The sequence below is a fragment of the Belonocnema kinseyi genome, chromosome 8 (assembly GCF_010883055.1).
Source record: "Belonocnema kinseyi isolate 2016_QV_RU_SX_M_011 chromosome 8, B_treatae_v1, whole genome shotgun sequence".
NCBI classification, from domain to species: domain Eukaryota; kingdom Metazoa; phylum Arthropoda; class Insecta; order Hymenoptera; family Cynipidae; genus Belonocnema; species Belonocnema kinseyi.
The window spans coordinates 32784353-32803138 of record NC_046664.1 but is presented as its reverse complement, the minus strand read 5'-3'; the positions used below and the strand labels follow the sequence as shown (position 1 = coordinate 32803138).

Genomic DNA, 18786 nt, shown 5'->3' with positions numbered 1-18786 from the left:
CCGAAAAATGTTTTTACAATTAAAAAGATTAATTGTTAAGAATCAAGGTTAATTTTCAACCAAGAAGGGACGAATTTTCAATCAAATGCATGAATTTTCATCCAAAGGGTTTATTTTTAAACTAAAAGAGGCGAATTTTTAACAAAAAAAAAGAAAAGTTAAATTTACAATTAATCAATTTTTAATGAAAAAACTGATGTTCATTTAAATACATTATTTTAAACCAAAGACAGGAATCTTCAACAAACAATGTAAAACGTAATAGTTAATATTTAAAAAAATATATATTTTAAATTAAAAGTCGTTGAATTCTACCAAAATCGAAATTTTTCTCCGAATTCATGCAATTTTCCAAATAAAATCTGCTCGTTTTGCGGGCACATGTGCTAAATAATAGTTAAATGATGGGGTACCTTGCTACAATTCTAATACTTTCTCAATTATAAATGATAAGAATATAAAGAAGATCAGTTTTTAACCAAAAATAAAAAAATAATAATAAAAGATAAATTTTTAACCAAAAAGAAGAAACTTCAACCGATAAAATTTTAATCAAAAACAGTCGAATTAAAAACAAAGACCATTTTCCTCCAAAGCATTTGGTTTTATAATTTGAAAATATGCTTTTTAGTTTTTTTTTTTATAAAAAATAGAAAACTTTTAAAAACATGTACTTTGATCGATTAAATTTAGTTTTTCGCAGAACTTGGACCAGATTGGCCAGATTGCGCACTGTCAACAGCTGGATTGGCTACCGTTAACGCGTTTTTTTAAAATGATTAAATTTACAAGAAAATTGTTTGCAACAAATGATACTTGTAAAATTATTTAAACTAATTCTTTGATCACAAAATATACCTATAAAATGATACTTAAAATAATTATTTGATTTGTATTTCTTAAAAATAAATAATCGATTTAAAAAAAAGAAAGGAATACGTTTTTTATTACCAATATGAATTTAAAATCATTTATAAAATCTCTTTATGTACTTTATAATTATTATTGTTTGAAAACAGTTATAAATAAAAACAAAACAAAATTAATAATTTCAAATAAGCGCGCCAATGGTAACTGACGAGGCACATGCGCAATACGAAAAGATCCCAAAATTGGGAGCACTGTTTACGCTTTTTACTATAGTTTACCTCATCTGAATCTGACTGTATCTCTGACATTTATAGATATTTATTATTGAACTCTTTACATGTAAGTTCATTTAATTATTAATTATGTACAAATATGTCGTACATAAACAAAAGAGGCAGCGCTTAACGTTCAAACAAAAGTGTGAGCTTTTAGACAAAGTGAAAGCCGGTACCTCAAAACAAGACGTTTTACAGAAATATGGTATCTCTGATTTTACGTACAGGAGATTGTTAGCTCGCGAAGCTGATTTGAGCAATAAGTTTAAAAATTATGAATATCAGAACAAGAAATCGTCGAAAACAAGTAATGATGTGCTTTTGGATGCTGCTGTCTTCGAGTGGTTTAAGCAAGCGAGAGAAAGAGGTGACCCAATGTCCGGGCCGATCATTAAAGAGAAAGCTCTCATTTTGAACGAAAAGTTAAACGGCCCTAAAACGTTTAAAGTAAGTAGACAAGACCAATTTGTTCCGTATTTCAGCTAAATATTTATTTTTTTAATTATTATAATTAATTAATTACAATAGGCTTTTTTTAGGTTATGTTTCTCTTTTAAAGATTTTCCATAATAGATAACGTCTATTGTGACCTAAAATTATTATTTAGCTAATTTATATACCCAATTCAGAGTGGCCGCTGAACTAGGAAATGACGGGAATTAATTTTTTTAACCGGGAATTTTACAAATTTCTAGATAAATAATCTGTTCAACTTTGATTTCAACCGTTTTTTTAAAATAATTTGTTAAATTGTTATATTTTCAAATTATACCATTAAGTTTAGAAAAATCGATTCTAAAGTCTTTCAGTTTAGAAATTTTCCATTTTAATTAGTAGAATTTTAAAATGCAGTTTTAAATACTTTAACAATTAAAAATGAGAAGCATTTGAAGTTGAAGATTTTGGATAAAAAATATTTTTAATTGATCATGTGTGGAGAGAAATTAATTTATGATCTTTAAAAATTGAACTCTACTTTCTTGATTAAAAATTGAATAATAATTGGTTTTAAAAGACGATTCAGGCTCAGTTCACAATTTTAGAATTTCTAAATTGTACCATTAAAAATTAAACTGTTTCAATTGGAAAGTCTCATTAGTTAAACATTTTGTAATTCAAATTGTCGAATTTTAATATAAAAATTAGAAAAAATTCGAAAAAGTTTAATGAAAAGGTACGTTACGGATGTTGAATTTTATAATTTCAAACGTCGTAAAATACTATGACGAACATAGATTTTAACGCATAACAGCAAAATTTGTTCCTCATTAGCTAAATATTTAGTTGACCCTCCTCTAGAGTTCTTATATTCCCGAGAATTTAAGTTCAGGTTATATAACCGAGAGTATGACAGAATTTAGGAGAATTTATGATTTTTAACAATATTTAAACAATTATTTTGTAGCTCAGACATATTTAGGAATTGAAAATGTGCAAAGCAGTAGCTCATTCATTATTTAACACTGTTAGACCGAAACTCTAACTCAAAATTCAATTGCCTCACTTTACTCTTAACTCTGATTTTTCGACTAATTTTGCATTTCAAATCATTAATATTCAAATACCAGCATTTTAATCTTATGATATTTGCCATAGGATATTTTATAAGCGAAATAAAACAGTGTTGCTTATACAAATTTAACATTTTCAAATGTATTAATTTATTTCAAACAAAAAAAAGTTTTTTCTACTTTAAAAGATAACTCTTTAACAAAATACTGGAATTTTCACCAAAATAGTTGAGACTTTAATATAATAGTTGAATATTCAACTTAAAATTGCAAATTCCCAAACGAAAAAAAGTCATAGTTTATATTTTAATAAAAAAAGAATGAAATTTATACAACAAAAAAATAATTTTAAAACCAAAAAGACGAATTTCCAACAAATAAAGATTTTTCACTCAAAAAGTAAATAAAAGTTTATCTAAATTATTGAACCTTCAAAGTAGAAGACAAATTTTCTTTACAAAAATTCAATTTTAAAACAAAAAAATATGGCTGTTCAACAAAAAATTAATTTTCCACGAAACTGATGCATTTTTACGCCAAAAAAAAGGAAATTTCAAACTAAAAAATTATTCCCTAAAACAACAAAAAACGCGATTTTTTAATTAAAAAATATCAATCTTAAAAAAATGGAAAAGTTACATTTTCTGTTAAAACATGAATTCTAAACAACAACAAAAAGAAGTATTTTTCACTAAACAGTTAAATTTTCAACCAGACATAAACCTTCAATAAAGAAAAATTTCACAATGTATTTTAACTTTGACCCAAGCGGTTCAATTTTCAATTAAAAAAGATTTTTTATCAACAAGATAATTAAACTTTGAACCAACGAGATAACTTTTCAACATAAAATATAAATCTTTAACAAAAAAATCTGCCTGCTTCGCGGGCACATTCTCATTGCGTGCGACGGCTAAATCTCGTGCTTCGCGCTCGGATATTTATTCTTTGTATTTGGAATGCTTGAAAAAAACTTTATCAAAAAGATCTCTTTTAGATGGCAGTATTTATATGCGTCTTCATATTCTGAATTGTCTACTTAATTAAGTGTAGTCAAAGATTAAGTTTCTCATAGCTCTGTATGCTTTGAGGTACACATTCTCATCGTGATATTCGCACTGCGCGCTCGATTTCCGACAGACATTTGTAAACAGGTTTTGTTGATTTTGTTTTCTCGTAACTTTCGTCGTTTTTCCACACATTTATTTTATTTTTTTCAATGTTATTTTTCACGAATAAAACAAAAAGTACGCGTCCTATCAAAAAGTGATTCCTAACGAAATTGTAGATCTTTTTTGGGAGAACAATTTTTGTTAATTCAACTTTTTTCGTATCCTACATAGTTTGTTTACGAAATGGAATTTTTTATTTTTCATTATTTTTTTTGCAATCAACATTTGAATTTTCAATTTTTGAAGAAAATTCATAAATTTGTTATGATAATCTTATAGGGCTTTCAAAAAGAAATGTTTTTCTTCTCTTGACTTTTATTCATATCGTGCGCTTTTTGGTTTAAAATTTTGATTTTCGGTTGATTTAAAAAATTTTGAAACCGCTATAACTCTGATAATTTTCTTTTGATCGAAAAAACTCATGAGGATAAATTGTTTGTTCTTTTTAATACTATAAATATCCGTATATTGAATTTTCAAATTCAGAAAAAATGTGGTCTCAAAAATTTTCAAAATGCGCTCACTTTTGGAATTTTTGTCAAAAATGTCTGATTCACAAACTCATCTTTTCTTTTAGAACCTAAAAAAAGTGTGCTAAAGATGGATTTGATTCGTTCATTTTTTCGAGAGTTATCGTGTTTACTGATTTTTGGATTCAAGGGGTCTTGAAACGTGGAGATCCGTTGAAAAACTGTGATGTAAAATTTCCGTCAATTCCAATACTTTCTCAATCATAAACGATGAGGATGTAATAACATGTATTTATGGAAAGTCGCAGAAAAAAAGTTTTCAACAAATAATTTGTTAACAAATTTTTTTTGTATATTGTCTAATAATATTGTATATTGTCTGAAATTGAAAATTCAATTAAAAAAGCACTTAGAAATCTTAATAGCTTTTTTCCAATTTTTTTGTCGAAATCGGTGAAGGTTTGTGGGCTGTACGTTATTCTGAACCAAATAAGTCATTTTCTTCTTTTTAAAATGCAAAAATTTTTTCTAGCCATCTTTTCACCTATTTTGCAGAATTTAACCGCAAAATGTAATTTTTGATTTTCCATTATTTTTTTATGCTTTCATAATTTGAATTTTCGATTTTTCAAAAAAATTCAAAAAGTTGTTAAAACAGTCTTGTAAGGCATTAAAAAAGAAATATTTTTCTTTTCTTGACTTTTTTACATATCGTGCGTTATTTGGCTAAGAAGATTGTTTTTCAAGTGTTTTTTGAAATTTTGTAAATGCTATAACTCTGGTAAATTTTGGTTTTATAGAAAAAAGTCATAAGGATACATTTTTCGTCTGATTGAATACTATGAATTTCCGTACAGACAATATTTGAATTTTGAAAAAAGTGGTCTCAAAAATTATCAAAATACGCTCACTTTTTGAATTTTCGCCCAAAATGGTCGGCTAACGAACTTGACCTTTATTTTAGGACACCTTAAATAGTATACCAAAGGCCAATCCAATCTGTCAATTATTTAGAAAGTTATCGTGCTAACAAGCTAAAAACGTAAAAACCTGTTTTTTCGGATTCAGGGGGTCTCAAAACGTGGACATTTGACAAAAACGGGGGAGGTCAAATTTTACACAAATCTAATACCTTCTCTTGATGAGAGTGTAAAAATTGATTTCTTAACAAAGCGATTTAGCCGATTGTTTTAAACAAATTAGTTGAATTACCAAGCAAACAAGAACGATTTTTAACCAAAAAGATGCATTTTCATACAAAAAAATGAAATTTCTTCTATAACATATGAAGTTTTAAATCAAAAAGATAAATTTTCAAAAAATAGTTGAATTTTCTGTTAAAAAAGATTTTAGTCGAGTTTTCACGATCAAACTATGAATTTTTTAACAAGAAATAATTTACTACCAGAAAAATTGAATTTTCAATTAAAAAAGACGGAACTTTTAACCAAAAAGGATGACTTTTTAACAAAATTGTTAAATTCTTTAGCAAATAGTTGTATTTTTATCAAAAAATATTAAGTTTATATTAAAGCAGAAGAATTTTTATTACAAAAAATTGGGGTTTTCATCCAAAAAATATTCCAGTTAACTCATTAACATCAAAAATTGAATTTTTGTAACAAAAAGATAAGTTTCTACGAAAAAATTTGAATTTTCAATCCAAAAAGACGAAGTTTTTTAACCAAAAAGGATGAATTTTTAAAAAAAATAGTTCAATTCTCTACCAAATAATTGCATTTTTATCCAAAAGAGATCAATTTTGTACTAAAACAGATGAATTTGTAATAAAAAAAAACAAATTTTTTTATAAGTGGAACATTCATCAAGTTTAATTTCTGCTAAAGCAGGTAAACTTTAAAATAAAAAAGACAAACTTCAAAAAAAAAAGATTTGAATTTTTAACAGAAAAGTTAATGAAAAAATTCAATTTTCTATTCATTAAAATAAATTCTGAGATTTTCATAAATTCTCAGAGATCTCGGTAATATTCTCGTTACCGTTCTCAAAGTAATATAACCGGCTCAGAACTCTGCCTTCCTCTCAGACAAATATATTTTTCGTAGATAACGTTTATTAAGACCATTATTATTTAATTATTATTTAAGAACTTGAAACTTTAATTTCGGATAGTTTGAAATTACTTTATGTTATTTGTAGATCTCATATTAAGAGAGGTCTACGGGTTAGCTATTATTATTTTGGTAGAAAATTCTACTATTTAGTTAAGAAGTAACTTTTTGGTTAAAAATCCATGTTTTCGTTTTGAAAATGCAACTGTTTTGTAAAAATGCATTTTTTAAATTGAAAATTGAACAATTCAGTGGAATTTATTTCTTTTTTGATTCAAAATTCGTCTTTTTCATTTCAAAATGCTTCTTGCGATAAAAAAAATTATGTTTTTTTTTTGTTGTTAAAAATGCAACTGTTTGATTGATAAAAATGACGGAAAAATCTTTCTTGGTTGGAAATTCAACTCTTCTGCTGAAAACATTTTTTTTTTTAATTCAACTAGTTTCTTAAGAAGTCATCTATTTACTTTAAAATTCAATATTTGTACTTCAAATGTTAGCAATTGAAAGCTTTTCAAATTGAATCGTACAAAAGGTATTTTGTCCGAAATTTTAAACATTTTAGGCCATACAACTTAAAATTGTTACCTAAACTTCAGAATGTAGTCATAAATCTAGACAACTTTTGCTAAATTTAATTGAACCAATTTGTAGGTATAAAAATTTTAATTATTCTTTTCCGCTGTCATGTACATAGTATTTTGAACTGTTTTATTAGTCGAAAGTTATGATTTTCACAGTACCATGAAACGGGGGATTAGAATTTCTTGAATTTAATACTAAAATACCTAAAATACATTTTTAGATATAGCGTTTATTAATATTTATGCTAAAATTATTATTAATTTAAATTATATACTAAATTAACTATACGTTACTAATATTTTTAATTTCATAATTTTAAACGTCCACAAATACTTGAAACTTTTGCGAACAAATGTTGTTATTTTTATAGGCAAGCACTGGTTGGCTCGATGGTTTCAAGAAACGGTACGGTATTCGTTTGAAAGAAGAGAAATTGTCAAACGATCCTTCAGGTGCTTCAGAATTTTCCCCAATTTTCAAAGCTAAAATTGAATTTGAAAATTTAAAACCAGACAACATTTACAATGCAGACGAATCAGGAATTCTATGGCGACTATTGACGGCCTGCACTTTTGCTCTGCAGTTAGAAGAAGAAGAAGCTTCGAAAATAAAAGAATGCAAAGATCGTGTCACAGCTTTATTTTGTGCCAATGCCTCTGGAAGTCATCGAATTCCACTTTTGATAATTGGAAAATCTGAAACTCCAAGATCTCTCGACAATCTAGTTACCAAAAATTCAGAAGATCTACGATTAAAAAACTTGGAAAGTCTCGGTGTAATCTACACACACCAGACAAGTGCGTGGATGGACAGATGTATATTCATGCTATGGTAATTTCTATTACCCACATATACGTCATTTTTGCAAGTCGTAAAAACTTTCTCCTGAAGATTATCCTTTTAGTTATAAATTTTATTATTTGCTTGAAAATTTAACAATTTTCTTTAAAATATATCGGTTTTCTACTCCAAATTCAACTTTTTTTTTTTAATTCGTCTTTTTGTGTTAAAAATTCAGCTCTTTTCGTAGAACATTAACCTTTTGTTTAAAATTCATATTTTGTTGCTTATAAGTCAGCTGAAATATTTTTTGGATGAAAACTATTTATTTTCTGAAAATTTGTCTTTTTAATTTAAAAGTTTATCTTTTGCAGCATAAATATTGCATCTTTCTTGGAAAAATAGAACTGCTGTGTTGAAAATTGAAATATTTTCTAGAAAATTTACTCTTTGTTTTGTGTTGAAAAGTTAATTGAAATATTTATGGATAATAATTTAACCCATTTTTTTTAATTGTGTTTTTGTTTTAAAAATTAACCTGTTTTAGTAGAATTTTCATTTTTCTTAGGCAAAAATACAACTCTCTGGTTGAAAGTTTAACAATTTTGTTAAAGATTCATAGTTTTTGGTTGAAAATTCGACTCTTTAGCAAAAAATTAACATGTTTTTTACAAATTCTATCTTGGTGTTAGAAAGTGAACTGGAATCTTCTTTGGATGAAAATGAAAAAAAAAAATTAATTCATCCGTTTTAGAACAAATTTGATCTTTCTTGATTCAAAAAGCCATTGTTCTGTTAAAAATTTCACTACAAATCAACTTAAAGTTGATTTTTAAGTTCACCGTCTTTACCAGAAAATACATCTTTCTTCGATAAAAATGCAACTGTTTGATTCAAACTTCAACAATTTCGTTATAAAGTTATACTTTTTGGTTGAAAATTCTGCTCTATTTTTTTCAATAAAAAAATTATATGCTTTAAGGGAAAGATAATCTTTTCAGATAAAAACGCAACTGTTTGATTGAAAATTTATATTTTTGTATTGAAAAATGAAATGAAATCATTCCTGGATGAAATTCGAGTGAAAAAAATGCTTTTTTTATCATTTTATCAGAAATTCATCTGTTTTAGGATACATTTAATATTTTTTGGATAAAAATGCAAGTGATTTGGCGGAGAATCCAATTTTTTTTTTAATTCATGCCTTTTGGTGTGAAAAAATTCGTCTTTTTGGATTGAAAATTAATTTTTTTCGTAGACACTTATTTTTTGTAAAAAATGCATATTTTGCTCCTGAAAAGTCGACTGGAATCTTTTTTGGATAAAAAATCAACGACTAAAAGAATTTTGATAAAAATGTATCTGTTTTAAAAGAAATTTTATCTTTTTTATAGATAAAAATGCAACTATTTGGTAGACAATTTAACAATTTTGTTAAAGTCATTTTTTTGGTGACAAAATTCTTCTTTTTGGATTGAAAATTCCATTTTTTCGTCGAAACTTATTTCTTTTTTAAAAATTCGTATTTTGATCGTGAGAAGTCATCTGAAATCTTGTTTAACAGAAAATTAAAACATTTTTTTTTAAATTTATCTTTTTGTTTTAAAAATTTTTCTGTTTTAGTAGAAATATCATTTGTTTTTAAATCAAAATGCGACTTTTTAATTGAAAATTATTCTTATTCGCTTGAATCTTTAACTACATTGCTTGTTAAAAATGTATTTTTTTTTTATTGAAGGCTTGGCTGAAAATTTAATTGTTTAGTTAAAAAACCATTTTTTGTTTTGTTAAAAATTAAACTTCCATCGTTTTAAGATCGATCTTTTTTTACTTGAAAATTCTTCTTTTGTAGTAAAAAAAATTAATTTTCCTGGTTAGAAATTTCATATTTGTTGGGTAAAAATGCACAATTTCTTGGAAAATTAATTTTTTTTTGCTTAAAAGTCAGTTTTAGGTTTGGAAATTCAATGTTTGTAGCGAAAATTCATTTTTTGACTTGAAGGTTCAACAATTCACATAAACTTTTATTTCTTGCTTTAGGGGAAAATCTTTATTTGTTGGAAATTCGTCTTTTCGGTTTTAAATTTTTGGATAAAAATTCAACTATTTACAAAAATTGTAATAAAAATTTATCTATTCAAAAATATATATCTTTTTTTATAGATAAAAATGCAACTACTTGGTAGACAATTGAACAAGTTTTTTAAAAAGTCATCTCTTTTGGTTAAAAATTCTTCTTTTTGTATTGAAAATTCAGTTTTTTCGTAGAAACTTATTTCTTTTTTAAAAATTTATATTTTCATCTTGAAAAGTCATCTGAAATCTTGTTTAACAGAAAATGAAACCATTTTTTCTTGAAAATGTATCTTTTTGTTTTATAAATTCATCTGTTTTAGTAGAAATATAATTTGTTTTTAAATGAAAATGCAACTTTTTGGTTGAAAATTATTCTTATTCGCTTGAGTATTCAACTACATTCTTTGTTAAACATGTATTTTTTTTTGCTTGAAGGCTTTGTTGAAAATTTAATTGTTTAGTTAGAAAGCCATTTTTTTGTTTCGTTAAAAATTAATTTTTAACTGAAAATGTAACTTCAATTTTTTTAAGATCGATCTTTTTTACTTGAAAATTCTTGTTTTTTAGTAAAAAAAAATCATTTTCGTGGTTAGAAATTTCATATTTGTTGGGTAAAAATGCACAATTTCGTGGAAAATTAATTTTTTGGCTTAAAAGTCATACTTAGGTTTGAAAATTCAATTTTTGTAGCGAAAATTTGTTTTTTGCCTTGAAGGTTCAACAATTTAAATAAACTTTTATTTCTTTCTCGAATGAAAAATCTTTTTTTGTTGGAAATTTGTCTTTTTGTTTTTAAATTTGTTGTATGAATTTCATCTTTTTTGATTAAAATATAAACTATGACATTTTTTTGCTGGGAATTTATCTTTTTAAGTTGAAAATTCATCTATTACTATGTTCAAAATTTAATTATTTCGTTACAAAATTAGGTAAATTTTTTGTTAAAAAGCCATATTTTATAGTAAAAAATACATTTATTTAAAATAAATTAATAGATATGAAAATTTTAAATTTGCATCTGAAATACTGTTTTATTCCATTTATAAAAGATTCTATTTTTAAAATATTAGAAAATAAAAATGCTGGTATTTGAATATTAATGATAAAGAGAAATGAAAAATTATTCAAGGAAGAATCAGGGAAAATCATTTCTGGACATAATTTACATTTTTTAAATAACGATAAATTTTGTTCAGGTACAAGGATGTGTTTATTCCGCGAGTTTTAGAACGTCAAAGAAGGGATGGAATAACGGGAAAGGTTGTTTTACTCCTCGATTCTGCTCCATCCCACCCGAGTTTGGATGAACTGAACGCGATAAACGAAAACTTTGAAGTCTTATATTTGCCTCCCAATGCGACAGAGTTGATTCAACCCATGGATCAAGGATTGATCGCGACGATAAAAAAACTGTACAAGAAAGATTTGTTGAAACGCCTATTGCTCCGTGGAAAATCAGAAGAAGCTGTTCAGTTTTTAAAAGGATTGGACCTTGCGGATTTCTTTGGCATGCTCTGCCTCGCGTGGAACGCTTTGACATTATCTGATCTTCAAAGAGCATGGAAACCGCTCTTAGGGGAATCTCTTCATCAGCTAGAAGAAGAAGAAGAAGAAGAAGAAGAAGAGGACCCTCTATCCATCGATGATGTAGTTTTCAGCGAATCGGAATTCCCAACTGGTTTGATTAGTTTTCCGCATGAAATTTGTGATCAAGTTTCTGAACTGTTGTCGGGGCCAGATTATTCTGTTGAAGAATCAAGAGAATTTCTTCTGAAATGGTTTGAAAATGATCACAATGATAGCGATTGCGGTTGGGAGTCATCATCGGACAGTGATATTGTAAACTTAGTGAAAAATGGTAGACGTGATCCTGAAATTGCAACTAAAATTGGAAAGAGCGAAACTATGTTTGAAAATCCTGATACTCTAAACTTTGTTACATGTGGTAGACTCGAGTCTGAAATTGTAACTAAAATCGAAAACAGCGAAAATATTTTTGGAAATCCTGATATCATAAACTTTGTTAAAAACGAGAGAGGCGAGTCTGAAGTTGTAACTAAACACGCAAACAGCGAAGCTATGATTGACAATAATGAACTTGTGGAACTAATGTCGTCAGAGGGCGAGCCTGAAATTATAACTAAAATTGAAAACAGCGAAGCTCTGTTTGAAAATCCTGATATTATAAATTTTGTTACAAATGTTGGACGCGAGCCTGAAATCATAACTAAAATTGAAAACAGCGAAACAATGTTTGATAATACTGAATCTATGGAAATAACATCGTCAGAGGCTCTCGGCTGCCTTGTGAAGCTTAAAAATTGGGCGAAATCGCAAGCGGAATGCTTACCGAAACACCTGGATTACATCAGAGAATTAGAGAACTTGATAACTGAACGTAAGGTATGTAAGCTGGCACAGCACTACTGAGTCTGGAGAAAGAAGCGGCGGAGCCTTTTTGCTCTAGGTGGGGCCAGGAGAATAAACTTATAATATTGGATGACACACTTTGTACATAGTGTACTAAATACCAATTGTACATAAACAGTAGTAAATGAACAATAAATAGTACATAATAATAAATATAGGTATAGAATTCATGTTGCCAAATATTTGAATAATTCCACAAATATTTCCAAATATTAAAACAAATATTTCGCAAACATTTTTTAAGATTTCAAACAGATTTCACAGAAAGTTTAATGATTTTAATTTAAAAATATTTATAGATTTAAATAGATAGACTTAAAACATTTGACAGACTTCAATGATTTTACAGGCATCATCAACGATTTCAGAAAGATTTCAATAATTTCACAAATATTTCTTAAAGATTTCACAAAGATTAGAATGATTTCCAAAGGTTAAAAAAATGTCGCAAAAATTTTGAATGGATTTTAAAGACTTCACCATGACTTCAATGATTTTGAAAAGATTTTATAAAGACTTCAAATTATTTTTACAAATATTGCTCAATATTTAAAAAATATTTCAAATATTTTGCAAAGATTTCACAAAGGCATCAATGACTTCCCAATCGTTTACAAAGATTTCAGTAATAACACAAATTTTTCAAAGATTTCATAAATATTTCAATGATTTCCCAAACATTTCGCAAATTGAAAAAATTTCACAAATATTGTGAAATATTTCAAAAATGTTTCGCATATTTCATAAAGATATCAAATATTTCACAAATGTTTAAAAAATATTTCGAAGATTTACAAATATTTCAATGATTTTCTAAGTATTTCAAATATTTCGCAACAATTTAAACAATTTCACAAATATGAACTAATATTTAAAAAAAATATTATATTTTACAAAGATTTCAATGATGTTTTTAAGATTTCGCAAAGACTTTAAATATTTTATAAATGTTCCAATGATTTTCCAAAGATTTCGATAATTTAAAACATATCAAATATTTAGAAAATATTTCGTAAACGTTTCCAAAGATTTCACAAAGATTTCAATGGTTTCCCAAATATACCATACAGATTTTAAAGGTTTCAGAAATATTTTGGATAGATTTAAAAAATTTCACAGACTTCAATGATTTTCCAAAGATTTCAAAAAGATGATCAAATATTTATAAAATATTTGGAAATATTTCGCAAAGATTTCGTATATATTTAAAAGATTTCACGAATTTCAATGATTTTCCATATATTTCAATCATTTAAAAATATGATCAAATATTTATAAATTATTTAAGAAATTTCACAAATATTTCGGATAGATCTAAAAGATTTCACACTTCTTCAATGATTTCCTACAGATTTCAAAAATATTATCAAATATTTGAAATATTTCGCAAAAGTTTCGGATAGAACTTAAAGAATTTCACGGACTTTAATAATTTTCCAAAAATTTCAAAAATATTAAATATTTATAAAATATTGGGAAATATTTCAAAATATTTGGTAAATATCTTATAATATTTTTGAAATCTTTGGAAAATCATTCAAGTCACTTGAAATCTTTTAAGGTCTATCCGAAACCTTTACGAAATATTTCAAATATTTGATAATATTTTTGAAATCTTTGGGAAATCATTGAAGTTTGTGAAATCTTTTATATCTATCCGAAATATTTGCGAAATTTTTCAAATATTTTATAAATATTCGATAATATTTTTTCAATCATTGAAATATTTGAAAAATCATTGAAATTTGTGAAAAATATATATTAAAGAGAATTCACAAATTTTAATGATTTTCCAAAGATCTCAAATTCTCAATCATTTAAAAAATATTATCAAATATTTATAAAATGTTTTTAAAATTTCGAAAATATTTCGGATAGATATAAAAGATTTCACAAACTTCAATGATTTCCCAAAGATTTCAAAAATATTATCAAATATTTGAAATATTTCGTAAAAGTTTCGGATAGAACTTAAAAAATTTCATGGACTTTAATGATTCTCCAAAGATTTCAAAAATATTATTAAATATTTATAAAATATTGGGAAATATTTCGCAAAGATTTCATATATATTTAAAAGATTTCACAAATTTAAATGGTTTTCCAAATATTTCAATCATTAAAAAATATTATCAAATATTTATAAAATATTTGAAAAATTTCACAAATATTACGGATAGATCTAAAAGATTTCACAAACTTCAATATTTCCAAATATTTCAAATATTCGACAAAGGTTTTAATTATTTTCCAAAGATGACAAAGATATTACAAAATTTTTTAATATTTGGCAAAGATTTCAAATAGATTAATAATATTTCACAAAGAAATGAATGATTTCACAAAGATTTCAGGTCGATTTTTGGAAAAATTAAAACGATCTGGTGAATTTAATCACTTAATTTCAGAGGGGGACGTCATATGAAGATGTTTTGAATTCTTTGTTAATTTTCCTTTGAAATTTATTTTTTAAATAAAAAACAGTTTAAATTTTCCCAGTAATTTTAAGAACATTTTTTATCATCGTGAAACCTTTCAAAATCTTTATGAAACTTCAAATTTTATATTTCAAAATATTCAAAAATGTACATTTTTTCTAACTTCTTTGAAATGGTTTCAATTTTTAAATTAATTAAAACCTTTTTAAAATTGCTGGATGTCTCTTAAACTTGATCGAATATTTTTTATAGAACTTTGTAATTTTGCTAAATGAAAAATTTAGCGTAAAAATTCGTCCATATTCTTTTTTGAATTTTTAAGAAATAATTAAAAATGTTTTGAAATCTTTGTCAATGTTCTTTTAAAATTTATTGAAAAAATGAAGAATTAGTTTAAATTTTCCCAGGAATTTTAAGACACTTTTTAACTCTATTGAAACATTTGAAAATTCTTAAAAAGCTTCTTTTTAGAATTCTTCAAAAATCTATACATTACATTTTTTCTTGCCACCCTGATTTCAAAGCATAAAATTATTCAAAAAGATTCATTATAAATGAGATAATATTGAAATCATTATAAAATGTTTCTGATACCTGATGTTTACTTTTGGTGTCATTAATTCTCCCTTATCTTATCTATATTGAAGATACATAAAAAGAATTGTTGAAACAAGTTTATTGCAGATTACTAAGATTATGGAGAAATATATGGCAACTTTTGGTTTGTTTGCTACTTTTAAAATATTGACTAACGTCGCGCAATTTAAATTAGAAGGTCGTGTTTAAGAGAAAAATAAAACTGTATTTGATATTTCTCGTTTATGACTTATGAATTTTATATAATGATCATTTTCAATTTCTTGAAAATTATATTTTAATTTTTTAATCTATAAACGAGTCTCGTGTGTGGCTTTAATCAAGAGTACATTAAAAAAATGCACAGAAGAGTAGGTACTGTCGGGAACTATATTATTTTGTTTGAGCAGAATTTTCAAATTGCAAAACAATTTAAGCCAAGATTTCTTCACTTTTTGGGTTGAATTATTATTACAAAATGAAAATTTATTTAACTGTCTTTTTTAAAATTAAAATTTCTTCTTTTATTGTTCGGGTAGCTATTGATTAATTTCCACGTAAAGTTTATTTCGCATTCCTTTATAATATATTTGGAATTCAATTTCCAAAGTTCAACTACCCAGCCACGCACGAACCTCCTTAATTTTTAATCAATCGATGATTTAAATCAGTTGATGGGCTAACTGCGAATTGAAGACGTTTATTTGATTGAATCATTCGCTCATTGAAGCTTTGGAATCCATTTAATTAGAATTAGATTTATTATAAAATATTACTGATTTTTCAAACTTTAAAAATTCGAGAATTCTTAAATACAATATCTTAAATTGCTGTTTTCCATCTAATAGTTTTTCTTTTAAAGCTGTATTTAAGTTATCCGCAAATGATTCTCGAAATATAAAATTGCTTAAAATAATTTAGCGAATATTATTAAAAATATTACGAAATGGTTATAAAATCTGATATTGATTGTTACATCATCTCATTAATTCTCACTTCTTATCTCTATAATCTGATGAGGTAAAATAAAAAAAAAGTTCAAACAAATTTAATCAAGGTTTTCAATATTATTGAGCAAGTATGCGAATATTTGGGAATTTGTACTTTGTTTGATATTTTTACAATTGTCTTACTTCACATACTTTATTTCACATTCATTAAGTCGGAATTCGATTTTACCACAAAATGATTTTAAAAATTTTCAACTCGAGACTTCTTAAATTCAGTATCTTAAATTGCTATTTTCCATTTGATCCAACATTTTTTTAAAAAGTTCTCCGTTGCTCTGGAATCACTGTTATCACCACTTTTTATTTTTTGTCCATGCTATCATACCAATATTATCTCATGGAAATTTTGGCGAGTGTAATCTCTTTGAAATTGTATTCACGTTCACACTATCGTATTTAAATTTTTCCACCATCGCAGGATGAGATAATATTTATACAGTATTTTTTTATTTAGTTGAAGTAAAACATTAAAATTCACAGTGGCCACTGACCGGGAAACTGGGAATTAACCTGGAATTTCGAGCGCCGAGAAATCTGGGCATTTTTTGTAATTCGGGAATTTTTGTTTTTAATTTAAAAATAAATAAATAATATATATTTAAAAACATCAAAGTTTATTATTCTTCAGTTATATATACGCATATAAGAAATACAATTTGCTATCAGAATTCGATATAAAATGAGCCAAGATGATATTGTAAAAATAGTACAACTTTCAATGTTTTCTTAAAATTGAAATAAAATATATTAAACATTTTAAATCTTTTGAACAAAAATATTGGAAAAATTCAAAGACATCTCATCGGTAGGAAAATAATAATAAAATATTCCTTTCAGGTTTAAAAATATAAAGATATTTCCAAAATTTTGTTTCAACTTTAACACAACACTTTATTAAAAATTTACAAAATGAATTCATCCTTGATCATTTAATCGAGAATACCGATAGTATATTTAACAGAAAAAAAATGTAACTTTCATATAATTAACATTAAAATAATTTAAGTAATTATCGATAAAATATTTATCACTTCATTCTGTGATTGAGGATAAGTTTGGCACGTGTAAATAAATAATTGTCAAATTATGCAGAAATTTCTAAATTGTGTGTTCACTGGATGGAACCCTGGAACTTCGAAAAACCGCTTTCGGAGAAAAACCTATTTAAATTCGAAAGAAGATTTTTTAATTGGCATAAAGTCCACAATTTTGATTTTTGGTTTTTCAATGAACTTTTTTTTTTACATTTTTAAATAAATTTTTTTCCCTAAATCTTACGAAATCTAAAATTTGCTATCCCGGACTAACATGTAAATTTTGTAATTAATAATATCAGGTATTTCAGCCACGTATAGGGGCTGATAATTAAATTGAAATAAATTATATAACAATAATTTAAAAAATATGTATTTCACGATGAAATTTTTTTTCAATTACTGTCATAATAAATTCAAACAATAATTTTTGAAACTTTAAACATTTAACATATTTTGTAAACATATTTTATTATTGTATTTTTAATACATAAATAATAAAGAAAATTTTAATTTTTAAGATTCGGGAATTTTCTAGGTGGAATATTTTATAATTCGCCAAGATCCACTCTGCTTTACTGAAGAATCCAGTGAGTCAGTCCGGGAAAAAACCTGATTTCGTTAGAAAGAGCAAAAAGTTTATTTTTAATTAAAAAAATTGTATATTATTTTTATATTATTATTATATTATTTGATATGTTCTTTTTTAAATTATAAAAATAACATTGTATTTATTGGATATACATTTGAAATAAATTATTTTAAAACTCTTTTTCACAGTAATAACAAATTTGAACTAAATTAGAAAATGACAAGAAGTTACTAAAACCGAATCTCAAATTTTTCAAACCCGAAATCACTCCTGGAACAATTATTTACAAAGTTTAGCCAACTCGGTATTAAAATCGAAAATAATAAGAAGAGAAAACCAATTTCATCAAAAAAAGTGGCGAAAGAATATTGATAAATGATCCAAATCTTTAAAAAATGATATGAAAAGATAATCAATCTACCATTAAAGCAGTCGACAGTGAGGAATCCAAGGACGAAGAATGCAATGCTGGCGAGGCAAAACTTGAAAAACCTCATATTTTATTTCACTACTAATAGAATAGCAAAATTACTCTGAACATGATAAGAGTGATCCTTACCTACTTAAAGTAAAAACCCCACTCCCACAACATTTTTCCGCCTCTCCGCGTGAGTATTCGACAAACCGATATGACCTTTTAATTGCAGCTCAAGAACATTTACCAAAAATTCTTAATCTTAATTAAACAAAAATGTGAAGAAGCATGCAAATTTCTTTTCTGCGTTCTTTCCAGTTGATAAAAAAAAATAATTTACAGCACCATCATAACTTTTTTTCAATTTCTAATTGCATGACGTCTGAACTTTTAGACGATTGATCTTGTAAAAATTTATAACTCAAGATCGCAGGCGTTTTTTAATTGTAGGCCCTTTTTCTGAGTAGGGAATTCGCTCGA

General features: G+C 25.8%; 3 protein-coding genes across 3 annotated transcripts in view; 2 read left to right on the top strand and 1 right to left on the bottom strand.

The window, feature by feature from the left end:
- Nucleotides 1-18692, bottom strand: part of LOC117178185 (sphingomyelin phosphodiesterase 1-like) — a 39365-nt gene extending 20673 nt beyond the window's left edge. The window contains exon 1 of the mRNA XM_033369477.1: nt 18313-18692. Coding sequence (XP_033225368.1) covers nt 18313-18388 — 76 coding nt within the window. The 5' untranslated portion in view covers nt 18389-18692. The remainder of the gene's footprint in view (nt 1-18312) is intronic.
- LOC117178188 (ATP-dependent RNA helicase DDX54) overlaps nt 1-18786 on the top strand; it is a 105566-nt gene that overhangs the window by 27018 nt on the left and 59762 nt on the right. The gene's annotated exons all lie outside the window — the stretch shown is intronic.
- LOC117178184 (jerky protein homolog-like) lies at nt 1147-12409 on the top strand. The gene is made up of 3 exons (XM_033369476.1): nt 1147-1592; nt 7326-7786; nt 11008-12409. The coding sequence occupies exons 1-3, from the start codon at nt 1233-1235 to the stop codon at nt 12239-12241; spliced, it is 2055 nt and encodes a 684-aa protein (XP_033225367.1). The 5' UTR covers nt 1147-1232; the 3' UTR covers nt 12242-12409.